The 25648-nt window shown below is 36.2% G+C and overlaps 1 protein-coding gene and 1 long non-coding RNA gene across 2 annotated transcripts; one reads left to right on the forward strand and one right to left on the reverse strand.

Moving 5' to 3' along the window:
* Window positions 1-489: 489 nt before the first annotated feature.
* fbln7 (fibulin 7) lies at window positions 490-23484 on the forward strand. The gene is made up of 8 exons (XM_084391931.1): window positions 490-628; window positions 1918-2080; window positions 5685-5861; window positions 13252-13377; window positions 14370-14507; window positions 15652-15789; window positions 18445-18583; window positions 21826-23484. The coding sequence occupies exons 1-8, from the start codon at window positions 557-559 to the stop codon at window positions 22199-22201; spliced, it is 1329 nt and encodes a 442-aa protein (XP_084248057.1). The 5' UTR covers window positions 490-556; the 3' UTR covers window positions 22202-23484.
* On the reverse strand, window positions 14387-25063 carry LOC311280055. The gene is made up of 4 exons (XR_014625626.1): window positions 24951-25063; window positions 24250-24339; window positions 15684-15781; window positions 14387-14526 (listed from the first exon to the last, which is right to left on the reverse strand). It is a non-coding gene; the product is annotated as an uncharacterized lncRNA (long non-coding RNA).
* Window positions 25064-25648: the final 585 nt, after the last annotated feature.

Consider the following 25648-nt stretch of genomic DNA (forward strand, 5'->3'; position numbering starts at 1 on the left):
ATAAAATAAACATAACAAAAAAAAAATCTATATTTGCTGTGCAAGACTCACCCTGAACATCCGGTGGCAGCAAAACCCCAAAAATCTGACATGTCTTTCAATAAATTCAACTTCTCTACCTTTACATTTTTTGAATATTTAGGAGACAAATGGCATCAGATGTAGCAGGCTACATATGTTTTATGTCTGTATCTGCACATTATTGTTGTTATAGTTCACATAGTGACATTTTGATGCATAGATGAATGCTGCGCTCACAGAGGAATCCACGTTTAGCGAATCGGTTCAAACGAATCATTCAAAAGAATCGATCGAAAAGAACAAATCGCGAATCAGACATCACGACTCCTCATGCGCTCAGTGGAGTCTTCATGAGGAGAACAGGAGCATCTTTACTAACTTCTGCAACCGTTTATCAAACATTTCCTCTCAGGCTTGTTTCAATGACTATCAGACTGAGTCTGCACAGTTTGGAACCGTAAAGACACTTGAGGATTAAAAACAACCGACACAAGAAAACAATTCTGCGGTTTGACATTGACTCGGATACAGGAGGATGAATTTATCATACACAGTTTTTCTCCTGCTAAACCTCTTATCACTGTGCAACTGTAATGATGCAACGCAAGTAAGTATACTCGTATATTAAATTATATTAGATTCATATTTCTATAACACAATTAATTAATATTCTTTAAAATATTTATATAATATATAAATGAAGCCTAATATAATGTATGTAATGTTGCAAAAATGTTGGTAATGAAAGCAATCTCAATTAAAAACATTTGACAAGGCATATAGGCTACTGTGTGTTGGGGTGAATTCAGGTTGATTCATTTGGGACACTTTTTGCAAATGAGATTACTGGGAAAAAGTGTCCCAATCACCATGAATTCACCCCTACTTTTATCAGAATGCACATTGCATGCTATATTAGTTATCAAAAATAACAATGTTAATTTACAGAGGCCCCAAAAGCATTTGGACACTTAAATCGCGCTTAAAAATAAAAACAAAATATTAAGTATCACCTGTGCTCAAATTCTGCACTCTCTTTACTTTCCTTTATCATTGTTTGCTCAATGTCTTGAAATTTTATTTTTAGTGGATCTATGAAGTCATTACCTCTCATGTGAACCACAGGTGTAGTTCACATAATTGAATATGCAAAATAATTTCTCTAATCAAATGACATTCAGACATTTTAAGTCTGCCCAAAAAAGTTTTCGAAAACCACTACAGGAGACAAAGTTATATCATTAAATATGTCAGATGCATTTTTGTGTGTGATCCAGATTAGCACGGTCTTTGTTTACCATGGCAAATGCTTAGTGAAATTTAAAGCCAATACATTTCCTCTCTCCTCTAACGAGTCTGTATTTAACTGCCATGAATAACAGACAGGAGACCAGCCTTTTGGACAGAGGTCGCAGAGACATCTGCCTAACAGCTTTTTGTACAACTGCCATCAAGCCGCTGAAGAGAAAAAGAGTATTAGACGCTTACATGTGGTTCCTGGAGAGGACCTTAGAGGTTGCCCACTGACCGAACACACGGCCCAAACGCATCTGGGACAACATCGCTTCGATAAATCGTTGCTGGAGTAATATTTGTGTTTCTAAGGGGACTTGGTTGTGTGTTGGCACCCTAAACCCTGGCCTGAGCTTTCATGTCATGCCCCACAGGAGTCCCCATGACATCACCCACAACATCTGGCCTTGATAATTCATGTGTGCCATTTTTCATTTCCATACAAAACTAACGTTTAGTGGGAATGTTCCTTGCGATCGTTTTAGATGTCCAATATCTCCTCCATATGAGCTTGTGTTCTGTAATTTCAGGGATAACTGCTTGCCATCAAATTGTAACCAGGTGCTCGGATGGTTTCTTAACTCGTGCACTTTTGTGCCTCAGGGTTGCATGGATAAGCACAGAGTGATGGGCATCCTGCGTCAAATGGAGAAGTTTCTTAAAGGACAGGAGATCCGATTCACCGAAGGGCTTCGGATAATGAAATCCAAACTCACCAACCTTCAAAACTCAGTGTCCAAGTTCCCACAAGCAGACCAGTCCTCATGTAAGTCACGCATGGCATATTCACATATCTCATTATCTCTGTGGAATATTTTTTTTTTACATGTAGGGTTCAAGTGGGCTAAAGTACACCTTGAGAAAAAAGTGCTTTCACTTCTCCCATATATGATCACAGAAAAAATATACATGCTTTTATTGAACATTGATGGAGAAATAGATTTAGTATGAAAATAAATCATATATATGAAAAAAATGAAAAGTATGAAAAATGTAGTTTGTTCTATGAGGTCTTTTCCCCTTAGACACACTGGGTAAAACCAGCATGGGGCAAAAGGCACAAAGTGATACAAATACTTAAAATATATGTCTAAGTTCATACTTGTTCAAAACAATCACTTTAGCAAATTTGTACTATTTTTGGTTTATTTTGATAAATAAAAGAATTCATTTTTGTTCAAAAATTATAAAAAAAACTTGCTTCAATTACCTTGAAAATTATTAACAAGAGCTTTGTCACAAAATAGCCCTGTTGTACCCTATATACTTATTCTGACTTACTGATTCCACGAGGAGCAGGTGTGTGTGTGTGTGTGTGTGTGTGTGATGTCATTTAGGCATCTGGAGTTGCTCGACTCGGTTGCACCGTAAAACATACATCAAAGTAGTGTATTAAAGATGTAACCCTGCAGGCTGCTTCAGGATTTGAGGCCAGTGTTGTTATATTTTTTTACAACTAAAACTAGAAATACAACAAAAAATATCAGAAATAATTGTTGGTAACATAAAGCTGAAATAAAAATAAATGAATATTAGATCAAACGCATAATAAAAATATGCAAGCTGCCCTAAATTGGAAGATGAATAGCCTTAGTCAGGGTAGATGGTATATTTAATTTGACATCTAGGCCTATAAAAAAACGAGGCACTGAGAAATAAAAAAATGTTCAGACTGCTTAAAGGGATGGTTCGGATTCAGAGTAAAATCAACCTAGGGTCCTTTGCACCATGACCTCGAGCCAAACACCCCCCCAGAAGCCTTTACTCCCTTGGCTGAACATTATTAAAGTTAGAGCTTATTTAGAGACATCAGCCGGATGGGTTAGTGCAGGCGCTAATGGATCCAAGGATGTATCTCGTAAATTACCCCACTAATAATGCCCAGAATGGCACCAAACTTCTACAGTAGTACAAATAGGTTCTGTACTCATAAAACGAGGCATTGGAAAGTTTGTAAGTACATCAGGAGTTTATTTAAATAACACTTGCCTGACGGCTCATGCTACCGCTAACCCGGACGTCGACGTCACTTCCGTGATTTGGGAAAAGCCCGTAAAAGTCCTGGCAGAAAGCGATGCATAAGGATGTAGTGTAACAACGCCCAGTTCCAGGAATGCACTAATGTTTTGTTGGTAGTACCAGTTTGCAACAATTATTAATAATTGTTAAATAATAAATAACACTAAGTTAACTAATAATTGTTAAAAAAAAATTGGGATATATTTCTATGAAGTGTTAAATTCACTAGCTTTTCCCTTACACCTGTGAGTTTTGCAAAGGACTTTTACGGGCTTTTCCCAAATCACGGAAGTGACGTCGACGTCCGGGTTAGCGGTAGCATAAGCCATCCGGCAAGTGTTATTTAAATAAACTCCTGATGTACTTACAAACTTTCCAATGCCTTGTTTTATGAGTACAGAACCTATTTGTACTACTGTAGAAGTTTGGTACCATTCTGGGCATTATTAGTGGGGTAATTTACGAGATACAGCCTTGGATCCATTAGCGCCTGCACTAAACCATTCGGCTGATATCTCTAAATAAGTTCTAACTTTAATAATGTTCGACCAAGAGCTTATGGGGGGGGGGTGTCTGGCTCGAGGTCATGGTGCAAAGGACCCTAGGTTGAAATTACTCCGAACCATCCCTTTAAGAGGCTGCACTGCTCATTCATAATCATTCATGACAGCACGCTTGAGCTTCAGCAAGAACCAATGAGGCTTGTTCTCACGCGTCAAGCAGGTTCGGTTGAGCTTCTGTTTTATGTGAATAAAAGCCTAATTTAAATCTGTTCGTCATATAAAGCGATCGTGTCCCTTCAGAAAATTTGGACTAAACGGCTAAATTTTTTATGAAGTCGTTTTATGATCTCTTTATGAACTTTTTGAAGCGTCAAAGTGGCCTTCAATGGAGAGATGGAAATCTCTCAGATTTCATCAAAAAGATCTTCTTTTGTGCTCCGAAGATGAATGAAAGTGTTATGGGTTTGGAACGACATGAGGGTGAGTAATTAATGACAGAATTTTCATTTTTGGGTGAACTATTCCTTTAAATATGTTTTCTGGCTAAAGCCTTGTGTTTAAATCCGTTCTTCTAATCAGGAAGTTACACAGAAGGGTCTTTAATCAAACGTTTCCCCATGCAAATGTGTTTTTTGAACGAAAGAGCGTGTGTTAGTTGGCGATAAAAGTATTCAGTCAATAAAAAAATTGTTTTTGGACAGTAATTCTGGCAAAGAGGATTTATTAATCCTAATAAACGAGTTGAAAGGCCGCAGAATTCCAACAAATCCAAGATCTCTCGAAATCTATTAGTATTTTATAAGCATGAAATGACTTCCTTCCTTCCTTCAAATGAGTGGTCTGGCTGGTTCTTCAGGTTTGGAAAGGAGTCCAGGGTCTGGATTACTCTACGGATAATGTGAATGTGTCGGATGTGAGACTGTGTCGTTTGGCTCACGTTGATGCACATTTCATGATCAAGAATTACTTTGGCGTTTGTAGCAGCCAGTGCTTGACAGGACCAAATGATGTCGATTATGTGACAAACTACCGATCATCTTTTACATTTATGCGCTGATGTGACAGGATTGTGCATTTTTCTCATTCCCCTATCGGACTTCTTAAAAAACAAATCCCTTTTAAAAACATGCTTACTGTTGCTTGGATTTTTTTTATCTCCCAGTATCCTGTATTTATTCAACATAAAAAAAATAAAATAATAATAATAATCCAACATGCATTAGTTGTTTTCTCTCACATATTACACTGAAAATGCACAATGGTATTAACGTGGATTTTTAAAAAGTTGAAAACCAACAATATATTTTATTTCCGTGTTGTGACATATTTTGGAATGAAACAAAGTGTTCAATTAAAAATATTGTAGAGCAGGTTTGAGATCAGTGTTATTTTAGTTTCATTGAGATAATATTAGTTTACTATTAGTTAACTATAATAACACTGGCTTTGATGATTTGAAGTTGTTTCAGAAGCAAATTATAGCATTTTGATGTACAAAAGCAAACTATTTTTCTTTGTGCATGAATTGTGCACAATAAGGCCGACTTTAAGTCAACTTTGATTTCATGTTCACTTCAAGAAGGCATAAACAACAGACAAGCACCAGATCTTGTTTTTCTGCATGGTCCGTGTGCTATTGTTCACGTTTTCGTAAGCTGTCTGTATGAAATGAGGCATTTCCCATGAATCTTTTCCCATGACGGTTCCCACTTTCAGTAACATGTGCCTGCCTTCAGGCAAAATATCTCAACATTTCAGCATGCGTGACTCCCGTCCCTCATGTAACCCTTCTCTGCTCTGACATTCCTCCTCTCTTTATGTCTCTTTCTCCTGTGTTTTCATCTCTAGCCCAGTTCTCATGCCCAGCTCTGGTGGCTCCGGCCCACGGCAGAAAGTTTGGCTCGAAGCACCTGGTGGGTCATGAGGTTCATTTCACGTGTTCTCAGGGTTATCGCCTGATTGGACCGGGGACACGCGTGTGCCAGGAGAACGGGACCTGGAGTGGAGCCGGTGTCTTCTGTAAAGGTGCGTCAAAAACTGTCAAGCTAATAAGCATCGTACACTGTGAACGTCACTGCTGGACTGTTTCAGGTCCAAACAGACTGTCCTGTGCTTTTTATCTACCCTTTAGAGGAGGTGTAGGGTAACAAATCAACAATTCCTTCATTTTTTTTTACTTTAAGCAATCAGGCCCCAAAACAAAGGTACGTACTGAACCGTGACTTTTGTGTACCGTTACACACTATATATATATATATATATATATATATATATATATATATATATATATATATATATGGTAATATTATATGGTAATATATAAAATAATATTGATCTATTATAGTCATATTAAACTACCCAGAGACCTTGACCTGAAAAAGGTTGAAGACCCCTGCAACAGCACATTTTTAAATGATTAGGCTATGTTTTAAAGCAACACCAAAGATTATTTTGTACCTTAAAATAATGTTTCCAAAATGGTTTCAGTGGTTCAACTCGTAACAGGGTGAACGGCACTTCTGCATTCGCTTTGCGACCCTCTATCGGCTATAACCACACTGTGCAAGTTTGCCAGATCGGGTAGCAGATTTGTAGTTCGAATGAGACATAAGAAACTACAAATTTGACTTGCTTTACGGCAAGCGTTACTATAGTCGATAGGTGGAGCCGTTTCTGATGTGGCAATACATCATACTTTCATAAAATCATGCAACATACTCTACCTTGTCTGTGGACATCGTTATTTCCAAAGCCGGTGCGGGATAAACAAATAGCGTACGTGCAACGGTAAGTTATTTCCGATAGCGGTAATGGACAATTCCGTTTCCAACCTGTAGGGGGACCGAAGAGGAAAAGTGCTTTGGTGTTGCTTTAAAGTAGCTTAGAAACTACAAAAATCAGATAAAGCAGCATGTATCATCATCAGACATACCTCACACATTCTCTGCTATGTAACTATATCTGTGTTATTGAGCAGAATTCCTGGACTAAGACACACATTATATTGTGAGCTGGGTAATCTGAAATCCCATTGAGAGTGACGCTACTGAGATAGTGCCTGAATACCCGTGCTTGTGAAAGAAACTGACTGTGAACACCACAGCTAAAGCGAACACTACACACACACAGGCACAGAGATAAGAGGTGGGTGAAGAAAGAGAGGCATTCTTCGCCTCTGAGCTGCACTGAATGAAGCGCTCGTTAAAGAAGCATTAAGTGTCCCGAGACGCAGAAAAACACCTGTACTTGCATTCCTGTCCATGGTGCGTCTCAACGCCTTCATGCTTCGGGTTCGACTCAGCTGGCAGGGCAACTGTAAAAAGAGCCAGACTCATAGGTCAAGTTTCAGATACACTACCACACAAAAGTCTGGACACACTCGACTGAACTTGTGTTTCCCGTAATCTTAAAAACATTTGTGTTACAATCCCTGGTCAATGAAGATGAAGAAGTATTTCCCAATAACAGCTAGCTTTACTGAACACATGAAAACAACATGAAACTGTGTGCTACACATAAACAATACCAGACAGTGAGTGATACAAACAGGGGAACTTAAATAGAAAGATAATTAACTAAATGATAAGCAGCTGTGATGATTAATCAGTGTCCATAGAAACTAATGATCGGCGGGAAACTAAGACAAAGGAGAACAGAAAAACAGAAGTTACAGAAGTAGACAAACATAATAGCAACACTTCACAATAACGTTATCTACATTAGTTAACGTGGACTAACAATGAACTGTTGTTTTTGTATTTAACAACGTTAACAAAGATTAATAAATACTGTGACAAATTCATTGCTCATAGTCAGTGAATGCATTAACTAACATTAATGGGAGCTTACTGTAAAGTGTTACCAACATAATTTGTCTCTACATATTTCTTATAAACTAAAACTAAAGTTTCTGTGAGAATAGATTTTAATTATTTTAATAACATTTTTAATGGATGCAGGAGGAGGTATGGGAACCCATTTCCACCTGAAAGGAAAAAAAAATTAAATAAAGGAAAAATGTATACATAAATAATAAAAAATTAAAAAGTTAATTAATAAAAAAAAAAGTTTTCACATATACTAAATTGAAAGGTCCAAATGCCTAATATGAATTTAATTATCATGAAATTTTTTTAATTAAACAATTTAATAAATTAAACTATTTTAAACCTCTTTATGATAGCATTTTTATAACAATGAAGCATAATCACCCCATTCTCATTACCGTACTCTGAATATTGAATATATATATATATATATATATTCAAATTTGTGTTGTTAACTACATCTATTAAACATGATCTTGCAAGGTTTGGAAATAAGAAATGTTTCATTGAAATAAAACAAGTGTAAGTTGAGTAAAAAGTTAAGTAACTAAAATTAAATTAAATTAAATAAAAACAAATACTGTAAATAAATACCCTGGAAATCCAGAGTTCTCGCGAGAGCACAAGTTGAATTTGCTCAGCGAGTTTACTCTGGTGTCGAGTAATGATGCTCATTAAATATGCCCTTGTATCCGAGCTGCACCAATCACATCGGGTTATCTGATATAGGCGGGCCAGAGGCGAGATGACGACAGCGCTGTGACGTCGAAGTCATTAGTAAACATTGCAAGATGGCTATGGATGAACACCAGTTGTTTGAAACGGCTTTGGCCGCTACAATGAACGAGTTAGACTTGGCTTTTTATCTAAAAGAGGAACAGAAGACGGCGCTCGAATCCTTCCTTTGCAAGAAGGACGTTTTTGCTGTTTTGCCGACCGGATACGGCAAGAGTCTAATCTACCAGTTAGCTCCGCTGGTAGCTAAGCATATGGGGCTTGTTGTGATTGGTCGTAGTGTTATCCAATTGCGTGCAGTGAGATTTTCAAATGCATGCTTGGTGCCGCCCCTCGAGCTGGCCGATCTTTCATTAGTCGATGCCAGACCATTAATCTTTCAGATTTAGGTCTGGATTTCCAGGCTAGTAAATAAAAGTTGTGACTATTTCTTACAGTTGCAACTATGTTTCTTATCGTTGCATATCTCATATGTTTCCTTTATCTCACCTGTTTGATTTTTGGACTCTGAAGTGGAAACAGGATAACATGTTCCTCCTTCAACAGTGTCTGAACACATCCCATGATGCACTTCATGAGCAGAACTGGAATCGAAACATAGAAGCATAAGAATATAGAATAAGAGTTTTCATGTTTTGCTCACTAAATCATTCCCATACTTCCACTTCTCTAAAATGAGAAAATGTTAACATGATAGTCCAGCTTCAGACTGTGTGTGTGTGTGTGTGTGTGTGTGTGTAAAGTCTCAGTGGGCAGAGGTTAAGCTCATGCACACATCTCATTAAGCGGCCCATGCTCCGATGGCACGCAACTATGCTAAGCATGCTATTGATGACTTCCTTTAATATCGCTGCTGGCAGCATTCGGGACATTCCTAGTGGTACAGTGGGACGGGGCGTGCGTGCCGCAGTGTGTTTGAAAGGGGTGTGTGTGTGTTTGAGGAGAGTTTGGCTTTGAAAGGCAGCACAGACGCTGTAATGTCTATGTTTCTGCAGGTGGGAGTAAGTGAGTCTATTTTGAGAGTTTTGCTTCCGAAAGCACCTCTCAGAGTGGATGAAAACACATAAATATGTTCATAAGGAGTTTTGAAATAGTTTAGGGACTGAAGTGAACCTTTTACATCTGCAAATTCTCGTGCTTAAGCCTCCTGGGAAAGAAAATAAACAGGAGAAGGATCGTGAGCACTGTTGTCGAAGAAACATTCCTTTGGCCGGAGAGTCAAAACTTTACATTTTCAAACCTAATTTTTCTCATTCAACTTCTTCCTACTTAAATGTCCTTGTGTTTGATGTCTAACTGGACATTTTTTAACTGGACAACTGTATTTTTTTTTTTCACCCTGTAGAAATTTTTATTTATTTGTAGAAACTCGTATCGAAAGCACTTTTGGCATAATGTTGATTACCACAGACAATCATTTTGACTCGTCCCTCATGTTTGAGCCGCTAAACCCTCTCGTAAGGACACAAAATAAAGACTTTTTTTACACAGAAGAATAATAGAAATTACAAACACAAACACAAAAGGAAAGTGTCTCGATGGTAATGAGAATTTGTCTTTAATTTTCATGAAAAAGTGTCTTAAAATAGGGATATATATGGGAATTATGTTGGCTTTAACAAAAATGCATTCTTCATATTAGTGTTATTGTTATCAAAACATCTTATGGTCCAAAAATAGGCTCCATTTTTATGGCAATTTTTTTTTCTTAAATTTAATTAAACAATAATTACATTTAAATAGTGACATTATTTTCATAACAATTAAGCAAAACACCCTCATTTTCATTACTCTACTGTGAAATATATATATATATATATGGGAATTATGTTGGCTTTAACAATGTGTTATTTATTAAAATATTACAAATATTTTTTGTTCATTAAAATAAAGCCAAAATAAAACATAAATATTAGATGAAAAACTTACAGTTAAAGTCCTAAAATTATAAAGATTTACATAAAAATAGATTAAAGCTATAATTTGAAACAAAAAATAGGCACATACTGTAACAAAATGAATTTAAAATATTATAATAGTGTATATAAATACTACTAAAATAACACTGCTTCACAAATCTGCTTTTAAGTCCTGATGGTGCAAGTCTGTGTTTATTTCCCCTGTAAGAAAAGAAATCATGAAACCTTCATCATCATAATGCATTGATCTGAAATTGAGCATTTAAAACATTGATTTAAAGAGCTTTTCTTTTTATATTGTGTTTTTTTGACTATTGCACAATGAAGCAAATATGTCCTGTGGCATATTTTTGGAAATCATCTAAACCAGATACTAGACCACAGCAGTTGCACTCTTTTATTCTAGAAATAACCTCAAATCAAGTCAAAAGAAAGTGGTTTCAAGGATCATTTCATCAGCTCTTCAGGGATCTCTAACATGTGTAGCTATCTCCTCATCTTTGAGGAACATGTGTTAACGCTTCTTCTGTACAAGCATGCTCTCACTGCCCATCAATGATATTTACAGCATCGGCAGTAAATTCCCATCGAGAGCAGATGAAGTTTGCAGCCCGCAGCTGCCGTGGACAGATGTTGTGTGGCACAGAAGCTGTTGTAAACCTAACCGACCTCTCGAACGTTTACGATCAGGGACTCAAACGAACACTGTGAATGTGACAGCGGGCTTGTGAGAGAACCACAGGTTAGCTGAACTCAACTTTCCTCTGTTTCTCCACTCCGTTGTTAACATTCCAGCGGTTTCATTTTACTGTTTCATTCTGTACAGGAAATAGGGAAGAATGTGGGCTCGTTTAATTCCTTCAGCAATTCAGGTGTTTTCCATGGACACATAATCCTCAGCTCTGTACAGACAAGGAGATAAGAATCTGGGACATTTCAAGTATTTCTTTCATTCTTGCCTTAATTAGGAGTGCAAATCCATGATAAAAAGACGGTATTCCAGATTTAGTGGCTTTACAAAACATGACCATTCAGGATTAATCTCATTTTTGGGATATATTTTACCCCAAAATCAAAAGAAACTTTTTTTTTTTTTTTTTTTTTTGCATTGTGATATTATTTTCATGAGAGCATATTTACCCATTCTCATTATGTTAAACAATGCATAAAATATTATTTAAATTGTATTTAAAAAGTATGTATGTCATGGTAATCATGCCTTTATTTTATGTTGAATTAAATCACTGATTTAAGTTGCTTAAAAAAAAAATCATTGTATAATTTTTTTTACTATTCCATATTTATTTTTAATTTCATAAAAAATACTATAGAAAGAATTATTACGAATAATGAAAATTGCCAAGACGAAAAAAGAAAACAGGTCCAGATTCATTACAGTAATATATTTTTACGGTAATACTGCATGTCAATTTTTTATTTTTATTTCAATGAAATGAATGTACTATATTTTAGTTTGATTATGTTTTTTATTTAAGATTTTGTATTTTGGGGATTTTATGGTGCTAAATTATATTTACGCTGTTTTAATAATCAATTTTAAATCACTTTTTGAGCATAGACCTGAAAATTACATTTCCATCTTAAACTGTCGTAAATCTTGAATGCTTTAGAGCGACAGACTTTAGTTTGAATATCTTTTCAAAGATGACACTTGGCAGATTATTGCTGAAGTGAAAAAAGTTTAAAAAAGTGAACTTAAAAAAGTTACAGAATTTTACGTTTATTGTTATGAAAAATGCACAAAAATACTATTTTTAATTTTTATATGAAATATATATTTGCAAAACCACATTTTACTCTAAAACTGCAAGACAATCAAAGCCACAAATCTAAACAAGTTGCGTTCCAAATTTGAGCTTGACATCTCAAAAATTGAGCTTTCGGTAAGATTTAGTTTGGCCGCAGTACCAAACGCTTCCACTAGATCACTTCATCTCCCATTAATTTCCAATGCGCTCATTTTTGACCACGAGGAGTGACTATTTTTTTTTCGAATCATGTCTATTGTCTAGCGAGTGCCAACAACTTTACCAAGTTTCGTACCATTTCGATGATTCTGTAAAAAATTCTACAAAAAACGAAACGTAAATTTTGACCGAAGAGCACCAGTGGGTCAATTATCAAGAAAATAAATGTCCTAAAAATAGGATCCATTTACGATGATAAGCATTATTAGCATTCGGATGCAGCATTTATTTAGTAAACTTTAACTTAATATTCAGCAATATTTTTATGATGTAACTGTACTGACACTATTAGATGAGAACAAAACTTTAACTGAATTGAGCTGCATTAAAGTTTTCTGAATTATTGAACTTGATTATTAATCCAAATCCAAGCTGAATAATGACACGTCATCAGTATCTTCAGTAGAGATGGTTATAGTTGAACTGAACTTAATTCTTTACACAGTTATTGGACTGAACTGAACTAAACTGAGCTGAATAATGACACTTTAGTGTTTTTAGAGCTGCTTTACAGCAGAATTGGACCTTTTCTCATTTTTCAAGTTTGCATTATTTTGAAGTATTGCATTATGAAATATATATTTTCAATAACACGTTTTATTCTAGAACTGCAAGACAATCAAATCCATGAATCTAAACAAGTTGTGTTCCCAATTTGAGGTTGATATCTCAAAAAATGAGCTTTCAGTAAGAATTTGTTTGGCCGCAGTACCAAACGCTTCCACTAGATGAACTTCGTCTCTCATTCATTTTCAATGCGCTCATTTTTGACCGCAAGAAGCACAAGTGTGACTATTTTTTCAGGACCATTTAACCTTTTCGAATCATGAACCTGCTTTAAAAACAATTTCTATTGTATGAAGTGCTATAAAACTAAAGGCAACATGACTTGATTTGCCATAAGACCTGTTAATTGTCAGTACTAAAGCTGTTTTCTTTCACACAGATGTGAGTGTGTGTGCCAGTAACCCGTGTCAGAACGGTGGCACCTGTGCGGAGGCTCTGAACCAGTACAAGTGCACCTGTCCACACAACTGGAGCGGGAGTCAATGTCAATACCAGACGCAGACAGGTCTGTGTTTCTTTAATCTCTTCTAGATGTGCCAACGGCTGAGGCTCGCTCTGAGCTTTTTACAAGTGATTAATGCATTCAAAAACATAGCCTGTGTAACATAATACACCTTAATTAGGTGTCAAATCATGCGGCTTATAGAGGACACATACTAATTCACGTTAGAAACATGGGTTACACTTTATTTTAAGGTGTCATTGTTACAGTGTAATTATATATTTAAGTACTGAGTAATATCAAGCAACTACATGTACTTACTATAGGGTTAGGGCAGGATTAGGATTTGGTTATGGTGTTACTTGCATGTAATTATGCATCATTTACTGTTATTACTATGGTATGTACATGTAACATATGTAACAAGGACACTGTAAAATAAAGTGTTACCGAAACATGCTAACAACAAGAATTAGAATATAGAAGAGTATTAGAATATTATAAGAGTTGCCATACACAAATGCCATACACAAGTTCTCTCAACATTACAGGTTATATTACCTACGGTACAACTCTTATTATTAAAAGTCAAAATTACTTTTTATCTGTTACCGTGCACGGATGGAGAAGAGAATTTTAATTTAGCAGTAAAAAAAAAAAAAAAAAGCTAATTCATTACATTTAATTTATAAAAAAAAAAACTCAAATATTAATGTGTACATTTATAAAGTAATGCACTACTTCACTCGTTACATCAAAAAAAGTAATCTGATTACGTACTGCACGTTACATGTAATGCGTTACCCCAACACTGCCCACTAGGTGGCGACTTTTGCAACATATTTTCAGAAAATGTAAAAAATACTTTTGCAATTCCAAATGTGCCTGCTAGTGAAGCAGAAATTACACACTTCACCTTTAACCTGTGTTCCGGTCCATAAATGAAAGTATGCATGTGAATGTTTGTCTTCATTGCTGTATCTGCGGGTCTGAGTGTTTGTGGGAGGTTAAACCTCTTCTTTTCCATTTCCTTTTTCTCTCTCTCTCTGTCTCAGCCCCTCCGGAGTGGAGTGTCATGAATGACCCGGCCTTCAGCCGCAAGCCTCGCTGTGCGAGAGTGGACCGAGCTCAACACTGCAGCTGTGACGCCGGCTTCCACATGAGCGGCACCTCCGACAACAGCATCTGTCAGGGTATGTCCAGGATTCATAGCTTCAAACAACCACATACAAGGATTTCACTTGAGACATTTACATTACATTACATTTAATCATTTAGCAGCAATTTGAATTTGTATAATTTAGCAATAAAGAATATTTTATCATAGCCTGGAAATCCAGACCTAAATCTGAAAGATTAATGGTCTGGCATCGACTAATGAAGATCGGCCAGCTCGAGGGGCGGCACCAAGCATGCATTTGAAAATCTCACTGCACGCAATTGGATAACACTACGACCAATCACAACAAGCCCCATACGCTTAGCTACTAGCGGAGCTAACTGGTAGATTAGACTCTTGCCGTATCCGGTCGGCAAAACAGCAAAAAGCGCCGTCTTCTGTTCCTCTTTTAGATAAAAAGCCAAGTCTAACTCGTTCATTGTAGCGGCCAAAGCCGTTTCAAACAACTGGTGTTCATCCATAGCCATCTCGCAATGTTTACTAATGACTTAGACGTCACAGCGCTGTCGTCATCTCGCCTCTGGCCCGCCTATATCAGATAACCCGATGTGATTGGTGCAGCTCAGATCGAGGGGCATATTTAATGAGCATCATTACTCGACGCCAGAGTAAACTCGCTTAGCAAATTCAACTTGTGCTCTCGCGAGAACTCTGGATTTCCAGAGTAAATTTATCACACTTTAACTGTAAATCCAAATTACATTATTATGGGATAGCTTTCAGAATAATTTTTCAGTATTTTTTAAAATAAAGAGTATATTTATTGAACAAAAACAAATGATCAAAATAAACAGAAAATAGTACAAACTTTGCAGAAGTTATTGTTTTGAACAAGTATCAACTTAGATGTTATGCAAAACATTACTTTAGCTAACTGTATTTGTATCAGTACTGCGGGGCAAAAGGCCCCCCTCGCCACCTCATATATTTATATTATTATTAAACAAAACAAAAACGCTTTTATGATTTATTTTCCCTCAAAATGTTCTGCTCCATCAATGTTCAATAAAAACGTATTTTTCCTGCAATCCTGGAAGTAGTGAAACGCACATTTTCCATAAGGCATTTTATGTATTCTTTTTTTGTCTCGTTTCCTTTCCGTCACTCTCTCCTGTCATTTAATCATACGTTGAGTTATTATGTGTGCGTGTGTCCAGATGTGAATGAATGTGAGGTGTATAAGGCTGACCGTGGAGGGCCTCTGTGTGGCCATGCCTGTGTAAACGTCCCGGGATCGTACCACTGTTCCTGTCCCACCGGATACAAGCTGCTCGCCGATGGAAGAAGCTGTGAGGGTGAGTGAGAAACATACACTTACAAACAGCGCTTCAGATTAGAAGTGTTTTACACCCATAGGAAATAGTTTAATTAAAAAAAATAAACACTGACGTTATTTACTCATCCGCATGTCGTTCCAAACCTGAACGAGTTCTTTGCTGAAAGACCCTCTATTCGTAGTTGTTTGAATCTGAAAGTGCAACAGGCTGGACATACTCTGTAAAAGTCATTTGGACACCTTACAAAGACCTCCAGGGGTAAAAGAAGCTGGTAGATGAAGATAATAGTGAGGATGTGGAGGAAAATCGTTTGACTTGATTTTTTGGCTGGTGAGTTGGAGGAACATTTGGAGAGCAAAGGTGAGGGAGTTCTTCTGCTTGATATGAATCAATCCTGCAAACGATTTCAGCTCTTGGGTCTGTGTTGTCATTAACACCCTCCGACTCCAAATGCGAGTGTATTTCAGCAGTTATATATAATATATACAGTGTTTCCTCTAGGATTTTTTTCCAGCTGTGGTGGCAGGCCCATTTCCCAGGGGGAGGGGGCGTCGCCCATGAGTGATATTCCCTTAGGCCACACCCCCTTGCCCCAGGTGTTTAAACCTCCCCTAAGTATTATAATATGAAAGGCTCCAATTAAGAGCGGCAAAGCGATTATGCGCAGAATGATACACTTGAAGCAACACGAAGTCACAGCGTCCAGCGCTTCGCATTGAAAAGCACAAAGCGAAGAGATATTTGATGCTTAGTGTATTATATCTATGCAACAGTTTATTGAGCCTTTTCTTTTAACAGTTTTAAATTTCAGTTACAGTGCGCATGAAGATCAATACATAGTGCTCTCTACTCCAGTGCTGTAATCTAACAGACACCCAGGAGAAAGGAATAGGATTTAGAAAGCGCAATAAACTCCAGCAAGATAAAGTCATTTTATGCAAACCATAGAACTTTATCTACAAATAAAGTATAATAATGGGAACATTGATCTTGGAGAGAGTGTCATCGTGTTATTGTCGTAACCGAACGCGACGCGCTGTTTGAATGCTGAATGGAGAATGACTGAGGAGAGATGAGTTTCCATTAACGACTTAAATATTCATTTTTACCACACATATGCTATCGAATGACTTTAGAAGTCTTGGAATATAGTGCACGAAAACTTTATGGTGCTTTACAATGTTTTTTATGCCTTTAGTGGGGCTTAACACAATAGTATGCACAATATCAGACCTCACTGAGAAGCTGCAGCCATGGCGGGATGATTTTGATCACTGATATATATATACATTTTTCAATTGTAGTCTTTTAAAAAAGGCTTCTGAAATAATAAACTAGGTGCGATGTAGTGTTGTAAAAATATACATTTTTCAATACATATCGATACTCAAATCTGAAACGCTTCCAATACTCATTTTCCGCAGATTAGATATACGATACTGTGCTTTCTCTCTCTCTCTCTCTCATGAATCTCTCCGACAGTGATTGACACAAACCCGCCTCTCCTCACTCACTTGTTTCATTTGCTCTGGATGAATATTGTTGGTGTTACAGGGCTTGAATTTCAGCGTGGAATTGCGCAAAATTTTACTAATTCCCACAGATTTTGTGCTCACACTCAAAGTGCGCACACATAAAGCCGCATCTCAGAACTAAATTGAGTCTTTTTTGCTGCTTATTGCGCTTAAACAGTCAAATACACACAAAATAATATAAAAAGGTGAGTATTCATGTAAACACAAGCAGTTGTGTTTTAAGTGAACGTAAACAGTTGAGAAATAAAACACAGGTGTAACAGTATAATGGATCAGTGCGTCAGGCCTTAAAGTGACAGCAGTCTAATAAACCTGCTGCCAAATTATGAGATCATAAAATAAAAATATCTATATGGCAGTTTTTCCCCATGGTATCGATGTCTAAATTGTGGCCAGTGAAAATGCTGAGTTGGCTAGTAACTTTGGAAAACCACTGTGAGTAAAAACGGTAATGTCAAGCCCAGTGACGCTCAGTGTTGGGGAGTAAAGAAACAAATAAAAATAAAATAAATACATTTCAGTAGTAGCATCACTGTTAAAAAAATATCTAAAAATAAACAAAGTAGTTGACCTCACTAATCAACTAGTCATTTTTTGGATTTTATGTTATATAAATTATGGTGTCTTCTTGTTCTTGTATTACTGGTATTGTTATATACAAATAGAAAGTTCAAAAGAACAGCATTTATTTGAAATAGAAATCTTATGTAACATTATAAATGTCTTTACTGTCACTTTTTATCATTTAAATTCATCCTTGCTGAATAAAAGTACACATTTCTTTCTTTCAGAAGATGCAGAACATTTAAATATGAGATATACAGATATATAGAAAAATGAAAATAGAATTATATTGTAAGGATACATAGACTTTAGATATCACACAAGTAATTGGAAGGATCTTGTATGTCAGATGGGTTGTGGCTTTAGTATTTTAACACGGGTGACGGTGTGTTTCAAAGATGATCTCACTCAGAAATCCAGCGAGGAACACGTCTACGATCACAGACCTGTACTCAAATCAAATTTACAGTCAAAACAAGCAGTCCCGCATGTAGCAAACTCACTATTGTCCTCTATTCTTCTTCTCTTTCACTGTATTATTCCTCTGATGTCTCCCTTCCCTCCGGCGCTCCAGATGTGGATGAATGTCTTACACAACAGCACAACTGCAGCCGTGGCACCACCTGTATCAACACCGGAGGAGGTTTCCAGTGTGTGAACCCCGAGTGTCCGCGCTCGCACGGCAACGTCAGCTACGTCAAGACGTCACCGTTGTGAGTGAGCATACACACACTAAAGCTCAGTGAGCTGATTATCTGCAGCATATCTGAAGGAGAACCTGCTTCACACACAAGATTGCACCGGTGGCGAGCAGTGACTTCTTTAATATGAGTAAATAAACGGTACGGTGCATTGGCTTAGGACACACTCATAGACACAGATCTAGATCAGAGATGATGAATAAGAAACACCATGGCAGGTGTCCACTAAAATATATGCCAGATGTCACTTTGTAAAAGAAACAGTGTGTGCCTGTAGACTGAACACGTGATACGCACGGGCACCGTTTTCACAAACTCACGTTTTTGTTGTTTGCATGGAGATGATAACGGTATCATTTTCAAAAATGTACACTTTGATCCATTAGATAATGATTAGATTAGATAATTATTTGATTAGTGTTAACGAGCAGGTGTACCTAATAAAGTGGCCGATGAGTGTGTGTGAATGAATATATACACTGTATGTATATATATATATATATATATATATATATATATATATATATATATACACTACCGGTCAAAAGTTTTAGATCGGTAAGATTTTAATGTTTTTAAAAGAAGTCTCTTCTGCTCACCAAGGCTGCATTTATTTGATTAAAAATACAAACAAAAACAGTAATATTGTGAAATATTATTACAATTTAAAACAGCTGTTTTCTATGTGAATATACAGTTAAGTGTAATTTATTCCTGTGATCAAAGCTGAATTTTCAGCATCATTACTCCAGTCTTCAGTGTCACATGATCCTTCAGAAATCATTCTGATATGATGATTTGATGCTCAAGAAACATTTATGATTATGATCAATGTTGAAAACATTTTTTTACATGTTTATTTCATGATGCTATGATAGAAAGTTCAAAAGAACAGCGTTTATCTAAAATGGAAAGCTTTTGTAACATTAAACACTACCCTTCAAAAGTTTGGGGTCAGTAAGAATTTAAATTTTATTTTTGGGGGAAAGAAATCAAATAAATCAATCCTTTTATTCATCAAGGATGAGTTAAACTGGCCAAAAGTTACAGTAAAGACATTTATAATGTTAGAAAATATTCTGTTTTTCTATTCTATTCTAGAAATTATGCTACATTGAAAATAATAATGAATGTTTTTTGAACATAAAATCATCATATATGAATGATTTCTGAAGGATCATGTGACACTGAAGACTGGAGTAATGATGTTGAAAATTGATCACAGAAATAAATTACATTTTAAAATATATTAAAATAGAAAACAGTCATTTTAAATTGTCATAATATTTCACAATAATACTGTTTTTTTATTTATGGTTTTTTATCAAATAAATGCAGCCTTGGTGAGCAGAAGAGACTTCTTTTAAAAACATAAAAAATCTTACAGATCTAAAACTTTTGACCAGTAGTGTGTATATACACTGTGTACATAGAACTAGTCAATGACAGTTCATAGTGAACCAGGGGCTGTTAAGTCTGAAGTCATACGAAAACTTTGTGTGAGGAACCAGCCGAAATGTATGACATCAAACCTCCCTGTAATCGCTATGAACTGTTGTTTTATACAAAATATCTATGTGATTTAAACACTTTTAGTTTTACCAGCATACGGGTTCAGAATGACACGTGGGTGAGTAAATAATCATAGAATTATCTTTCTCACAGATTTGCATGTGACGATTTCGACTAGAAACCGGGAGAAAATGACAGAGTAATGCATGTTGTTGAGCTTGTGTTTCCAGAGCTAACACACACATGTGTGTCTCCTGGAGTCCCTCACAGCACTGGGGGCCACTCATGCCTCCTCTAAATCAATTTGCCACTTGCTTGCGGTGTAATTTAAGTGGGTTACAATCATTTGTTTTTCTTGTTTGACACTTTTATGCTTGTTTTATTATGTAAGATGTTTTTTAAGCTGTGAATGGGCCCTTTGTGTCCTGCTAAATGTGAGAGGCTGTGATCTGTGAGTCACTAAACCTTGAAGTTTTATGCACACATGCTATAGTAACAGCACCAGAAATATTTACAATCATAACTGGCATAGCCCATGTTAAGATGTAGTGCAAAAAGAAATTTTGAGTTGGTTAGCATGGTCCAGTTCGTCCCTGCTGGTAGATGCTTTTATTAAAAACTACATCATCTGAAAGCAAAACATATGTTTTTTTTCCCATTTCCGCCACATATGAAAAAAAAGAATTATGCTATGGTAAATTTGAATTATGAGATTAAAAAGTTGAAATGTTCACAAGTCATAATTATGAGAAAAAGTTACAATTATGAGATACAAAAATATAATTATGACTTTTATCTCATAGTTATGACTTAGTATGTTTAAATTTTCATTGTATAGGTATAATTGTGATATACAGTCATAATAATGAGATAAGTCGTCATAATTATGAGAAAAAGTTACAATTATGAGATACAAAAATACAATTATGACATTTCAGACTTTTATCTCATAGTTATTACTTAGTATGTCAAAATTTTCCAAGGTATAATTATGATATACAGTCATAATAATGAGATAAGTCATCAAAATTATGAGAAAAGGTTACAATTATGACAAGCCAATTATGAGATAAGAAAATACAATTGTGACATTTCGTTTTTTATCTCATAATTATGACTTAGAATGTAAACATTTTCATGTTATAATTATGACAGTCATAATAATGAGATAAAAAGTCACAATTATGAGAAAAAGTTACAATTATGACAAGCCAATTATGAGATAAGAAAATAAAATTGTGACATTTTGACTTTTATCTCATAATTATGACTTGGTATGTCAACGTTTTCATGTTATAATTATGACAGTCATAATAACGAGATAAAAAGTTACAATTATGACAAGCCAATTATGGGATACAAAAATAAAATTGACACATTTCGACTTTTATCTCATAATTATGACTTAGTATGTCAAAATTCTCATAAGGTATAATTATGACATAAAGTCACAATAATGAGATAAAAAGTTATGACAGTAAAAAAAATTTTGTTCAATTTCAACTTTATCTCAATGACTTAGCACAGACACTATGACTTAATATGTCAACATTTTATGTCATAATTATGATTTACCAAAGCATGATTTTTTTTTTTCTCATGTGGTGGAAATGGGATTGCTAGTAAAGTTCTTGGGACTGTGTACGTGTGTGCTCACTAAACTAGGATTTTGGAACAGATGTGCAGTATTTCAAACACACATTTAATGAGGTAACGCTGATGTTCTGTGTCCTCCACCACAGCCAGTGTGAAAGAAATCCCTGTCCCATGGAGAGCCGGTCCTGTCCGCTCGCCGCCAAGACCATTTCTCACCACTACCTGTCCCTGCCGTCCAACCTGCGCACCCCGGCCACCCTGTTCCGCATGGCCACCGCGACGGCCCCGGGTCGGCCCGGTCCCGACAGCCTCCGCTTCGGCATCGCAGGAGGAGGAGACTCCAGGAGCACGTTCGTGATGCAGCGCTCGGACCGTCAGACCGGAGAGCTGATCCTCGTCCGGCCCATGCCAGGCCCACAGGAGCTCAGCGTGGAGGTGGAGATGTCCGAGTACGCCGAGCGCACCTTCCAGGCCAAACACCTGGCACGGGTCCACCTCCTGATCTCACCCTACGAGTTCTGAAGAGAGGCAGCTTGCTGTCCAAATCTAGAGTTGATGTTTAGACTCCAAGAGGAAAGAATGTTTTCCTTATTGCTAAAGCTGAATGATAGAGTTGTTCTCAGAGGCGGCTCGGATTTTGACATTGGGATGGCGCAAAAATACGGGAAGTACAGTGGAAAGTCATGCTCAAATGGAAGTCAAATTAATATTTTAAGTTAATAAGTAAAGAAAAATGCTTTTGCTTTACCTGCTGGTACATTTGTGGTTAAAGGTGAAGCGTGAAATGATTTTCTCTGTTAAAATACTTTCATTTATTCGTTTTTAAAATCAAATTTAAGACCCCTTTTTAAGACCTGCACAAGTAAAATTAATGCTGTATGTCCTATGCAATCACAAAATAAAGCATGCATCTCAGATTCTTTTACTTACTGTAATTAAAGCGCTATTTCATATAAATTTTAAGATTAATAATCACATTAGGTCATATCACGATTCCTGTTTTTCCATCCTCAAATTTAAGACCTCTTCAATGATAATTAACACTTTTGTTATACCATTTTAAGATATTTAACGTTTGGTGTTGCTTGCGTCACAAAAATGACACAATTGCACATCTCATTAAAGAACTACAGTAATGGTCAAACATAAAACGTGCAGGTTTTTTTTTTTACGTGTTAAGCAATAAAGGTTAATGCAAGTGGAAAAATAGTACAGGAAAAAGTGTATTATGCACATGTTGAAGAAAAAGAAAAAAGTGGGGGGAAAGGTGCAATTCCTGGGAATTAACAACAAGGAGAGCTTTATGATTGGTTAGATCAGTCAGTGAGGAAAAGACCATGTGACCATGTTGAAGTGCTAGTCCTAAAGACAGACACAAAATCAGCTAAACCTGTTGAACAGAGCGGCGAGTCGTTCCTTGTTTTTATTACCTTCTTCAGTTTCAGTAAAGTTAATTTCAGCTTGTAAATATGCACTGCTGTCGGTCGGTGAGGTTTAGACAGACTGAAATGAACAACAGCACTTCTTAGCATCTAACTACAGTACATGAAAAATGGCCTGTTTTTAATTATTGCTCCATTATGTTTGTTAGGTGTTTTATAATAAGATCAACAAAGTCTGATTACTCAAAAGTATGCATTTGAGTATGATATATTGCTCTTCATGTCTGCTGCTCATGCTAGTGTATATCAGGATTGGTATCTAATATTGAAATCAATGGCTATTTCACACATTATTGTGTTTTATTTCTCTGTCTTGCACACACGTGTTGAACGTTCCTTAAATAAAGTCAGAGTTTTGATGTCTTTCTCTGGTTTCTTTGATCCTCCACAGCAAATAAACAATCGATTAGTTTGGGGTCAGTCAGTAAAAAGAAGAAGAAGAAGAAATGAATACTTTAGTTCAGGAAGCATGCATTAAATTGATCAAAAATGACAGTAGAGATATTTATAATGTTAGAAAAGTTTTCTATTTCAAATAAATGTTGTTCTTTTAATGCTTTCTATTCTCAATCTCATATTTTGGTTTAATGAGTATTGAAAATCTTTGGAATCTCTGCAGAATCAAATATGAAGCTCCTTCACGTGTCGAGTAGCATAACCTTAAAAATTAGAAGAATGCCGGGGACAATAACAATCAGGAAATTAAAGAGTATTCCTCAGTGTGTTTTTCAATTACGTGTTTGCTAGAAAGAGAAAAGGAAAGTAATGTTGACCACATGTGGTTGCCCACCCCCTTCTCTCTCTCTCTCTCTCTGTGCTTTAACTTGCAATAAGATGATCAAAAGAACCACAAGCTTCCAGAAGCACATGTTCAGGACGGCCGGGTCCCGTTTTAAATGACAATGCACTTCAACCGCAAAATCTCTGCATAATTATTGTGAAACATCTCTTCTCTCAGTCCAACGGGCCACTCTGAACCTTTCAAAAGGTTTTAAGTACAGTAGGATTTGCCAGAGAAAACTTAAGGGCCAAAGTCATCATTTACCTTTCACTACAAGAAATAAACATGGACAATTTGAGGGAAGAAGAGATAAGCAAACATTTAAACGAAAGGAATAATTTACTCACTCTCATGTCGTTCCAAAACCTGAATTTCTGTCTTCCTTCTGTGGAAAACAGATGTTTTTCAGGAATGTTCACGCTGCTCTTTTCCATTCACTGAAAGCATATAGAGAGAAAAGCAATCTTTTGAATTCATATGATACAGTAGCTTTGTGTGAGGTCTCACTGAAATGTAATTCAGCAATAGTATGTAATTTACCCAGTAAACACCTGGTGTTGAAGTGTTTGAGAGATTGAGTTGTGCATGTGTGTTTTTGTAAATTAGTCACAACAATAGGAGGAAAATGGCATGCATCACTATAACCACATGTGTTTGCCATTGGAAAAGTAGATTGTTATCTTGCCTATGTTTAGTTCTGGTCATGGTACAGTTGTGTTTGTTTGTCATGTTCCTTGGTTTAAGACTCAAAGTTCACGGATTAGCTGAAAGACTCTTACAGACGTGTGGTTGTTTTGAGAGGAGAAAATGCTATATACTTTCCCCTTGATTTTATCAACAACAACAACAAAATCTGATGCTGAATTAACAGGATCTTATTTGAGATAGGCGAATGGATTAAAATGAAAAGACAATTCTATTAAAAAAATTTTTTTTTACAGGCAATTGCTTTAGATTCCTAAAATTGAATAGAACATTTATAAATCATACAGAAATTAACAGTATTACATCCATTGTTTTGATCAAGTATATGAAGTGCTGTACTTACCATTTGGTTAGGGATGCCCCCTTGTGGCTTCACTGAAAATATAGATGAAAATAATAAATATAAAATTTAAAGGCCTAGTTTCACAATTCACAGACATGGCTAAGGGCTTATATTAAGCCTGGATTAGGCCTTAGTTAAATTAGGACATTAAAGTAGCTTTTATAAACATGCCTTAGAATTTATTTATTTATTTAATTAGTTTTTTTGTTTTTACAGGTGTGCATCTTGAGACAAAACAGTGATGGTAAGTCTGTCCCTCACAGCCTTGTATTTATCCGCATAGACATCATGATGTCTATGCTATATATGATGTCTATGTTTATCCGCGGTAAATTCAAAATGGCGTCTAACCTGACTAAGGTTGACGAGGAACGAAAATCTGTCTAGAGAACGTTTGATTATTTAAGTTAGACAAACAAACAAAAAACACTCGGTGTAGTGGAGTCATGGTGATGAATGTGTTGATTCACGAATCTCTTCTCAGAGAAATTGGTGAGAAATAATGGTAATACTTGAAGTATTTACTAATCTAAAAGAATGACCTTCATTTTCAAGCTTATCTTTCATAGAACAGACTAAATGAAATGACAATGTCATGGTCAATCATATTATCAGATATGTTCTCACCTTCAGGACACTGTGAACCCTATTAAACAACATGATAGCCTACAATAAAACCCATAACAACTCGACGCCTC

Source organism: Rutilus rutilus, assembly GCF_951802725.1.
Source record: "Rutilus rutilus genome assembly, chromosome: 20".
NCBI lineage: Eukaryota > Metazoa > Chordata > Actinopteri > Cypriniformes > Leuciscidae > Rutilus > Rutilus rutilus.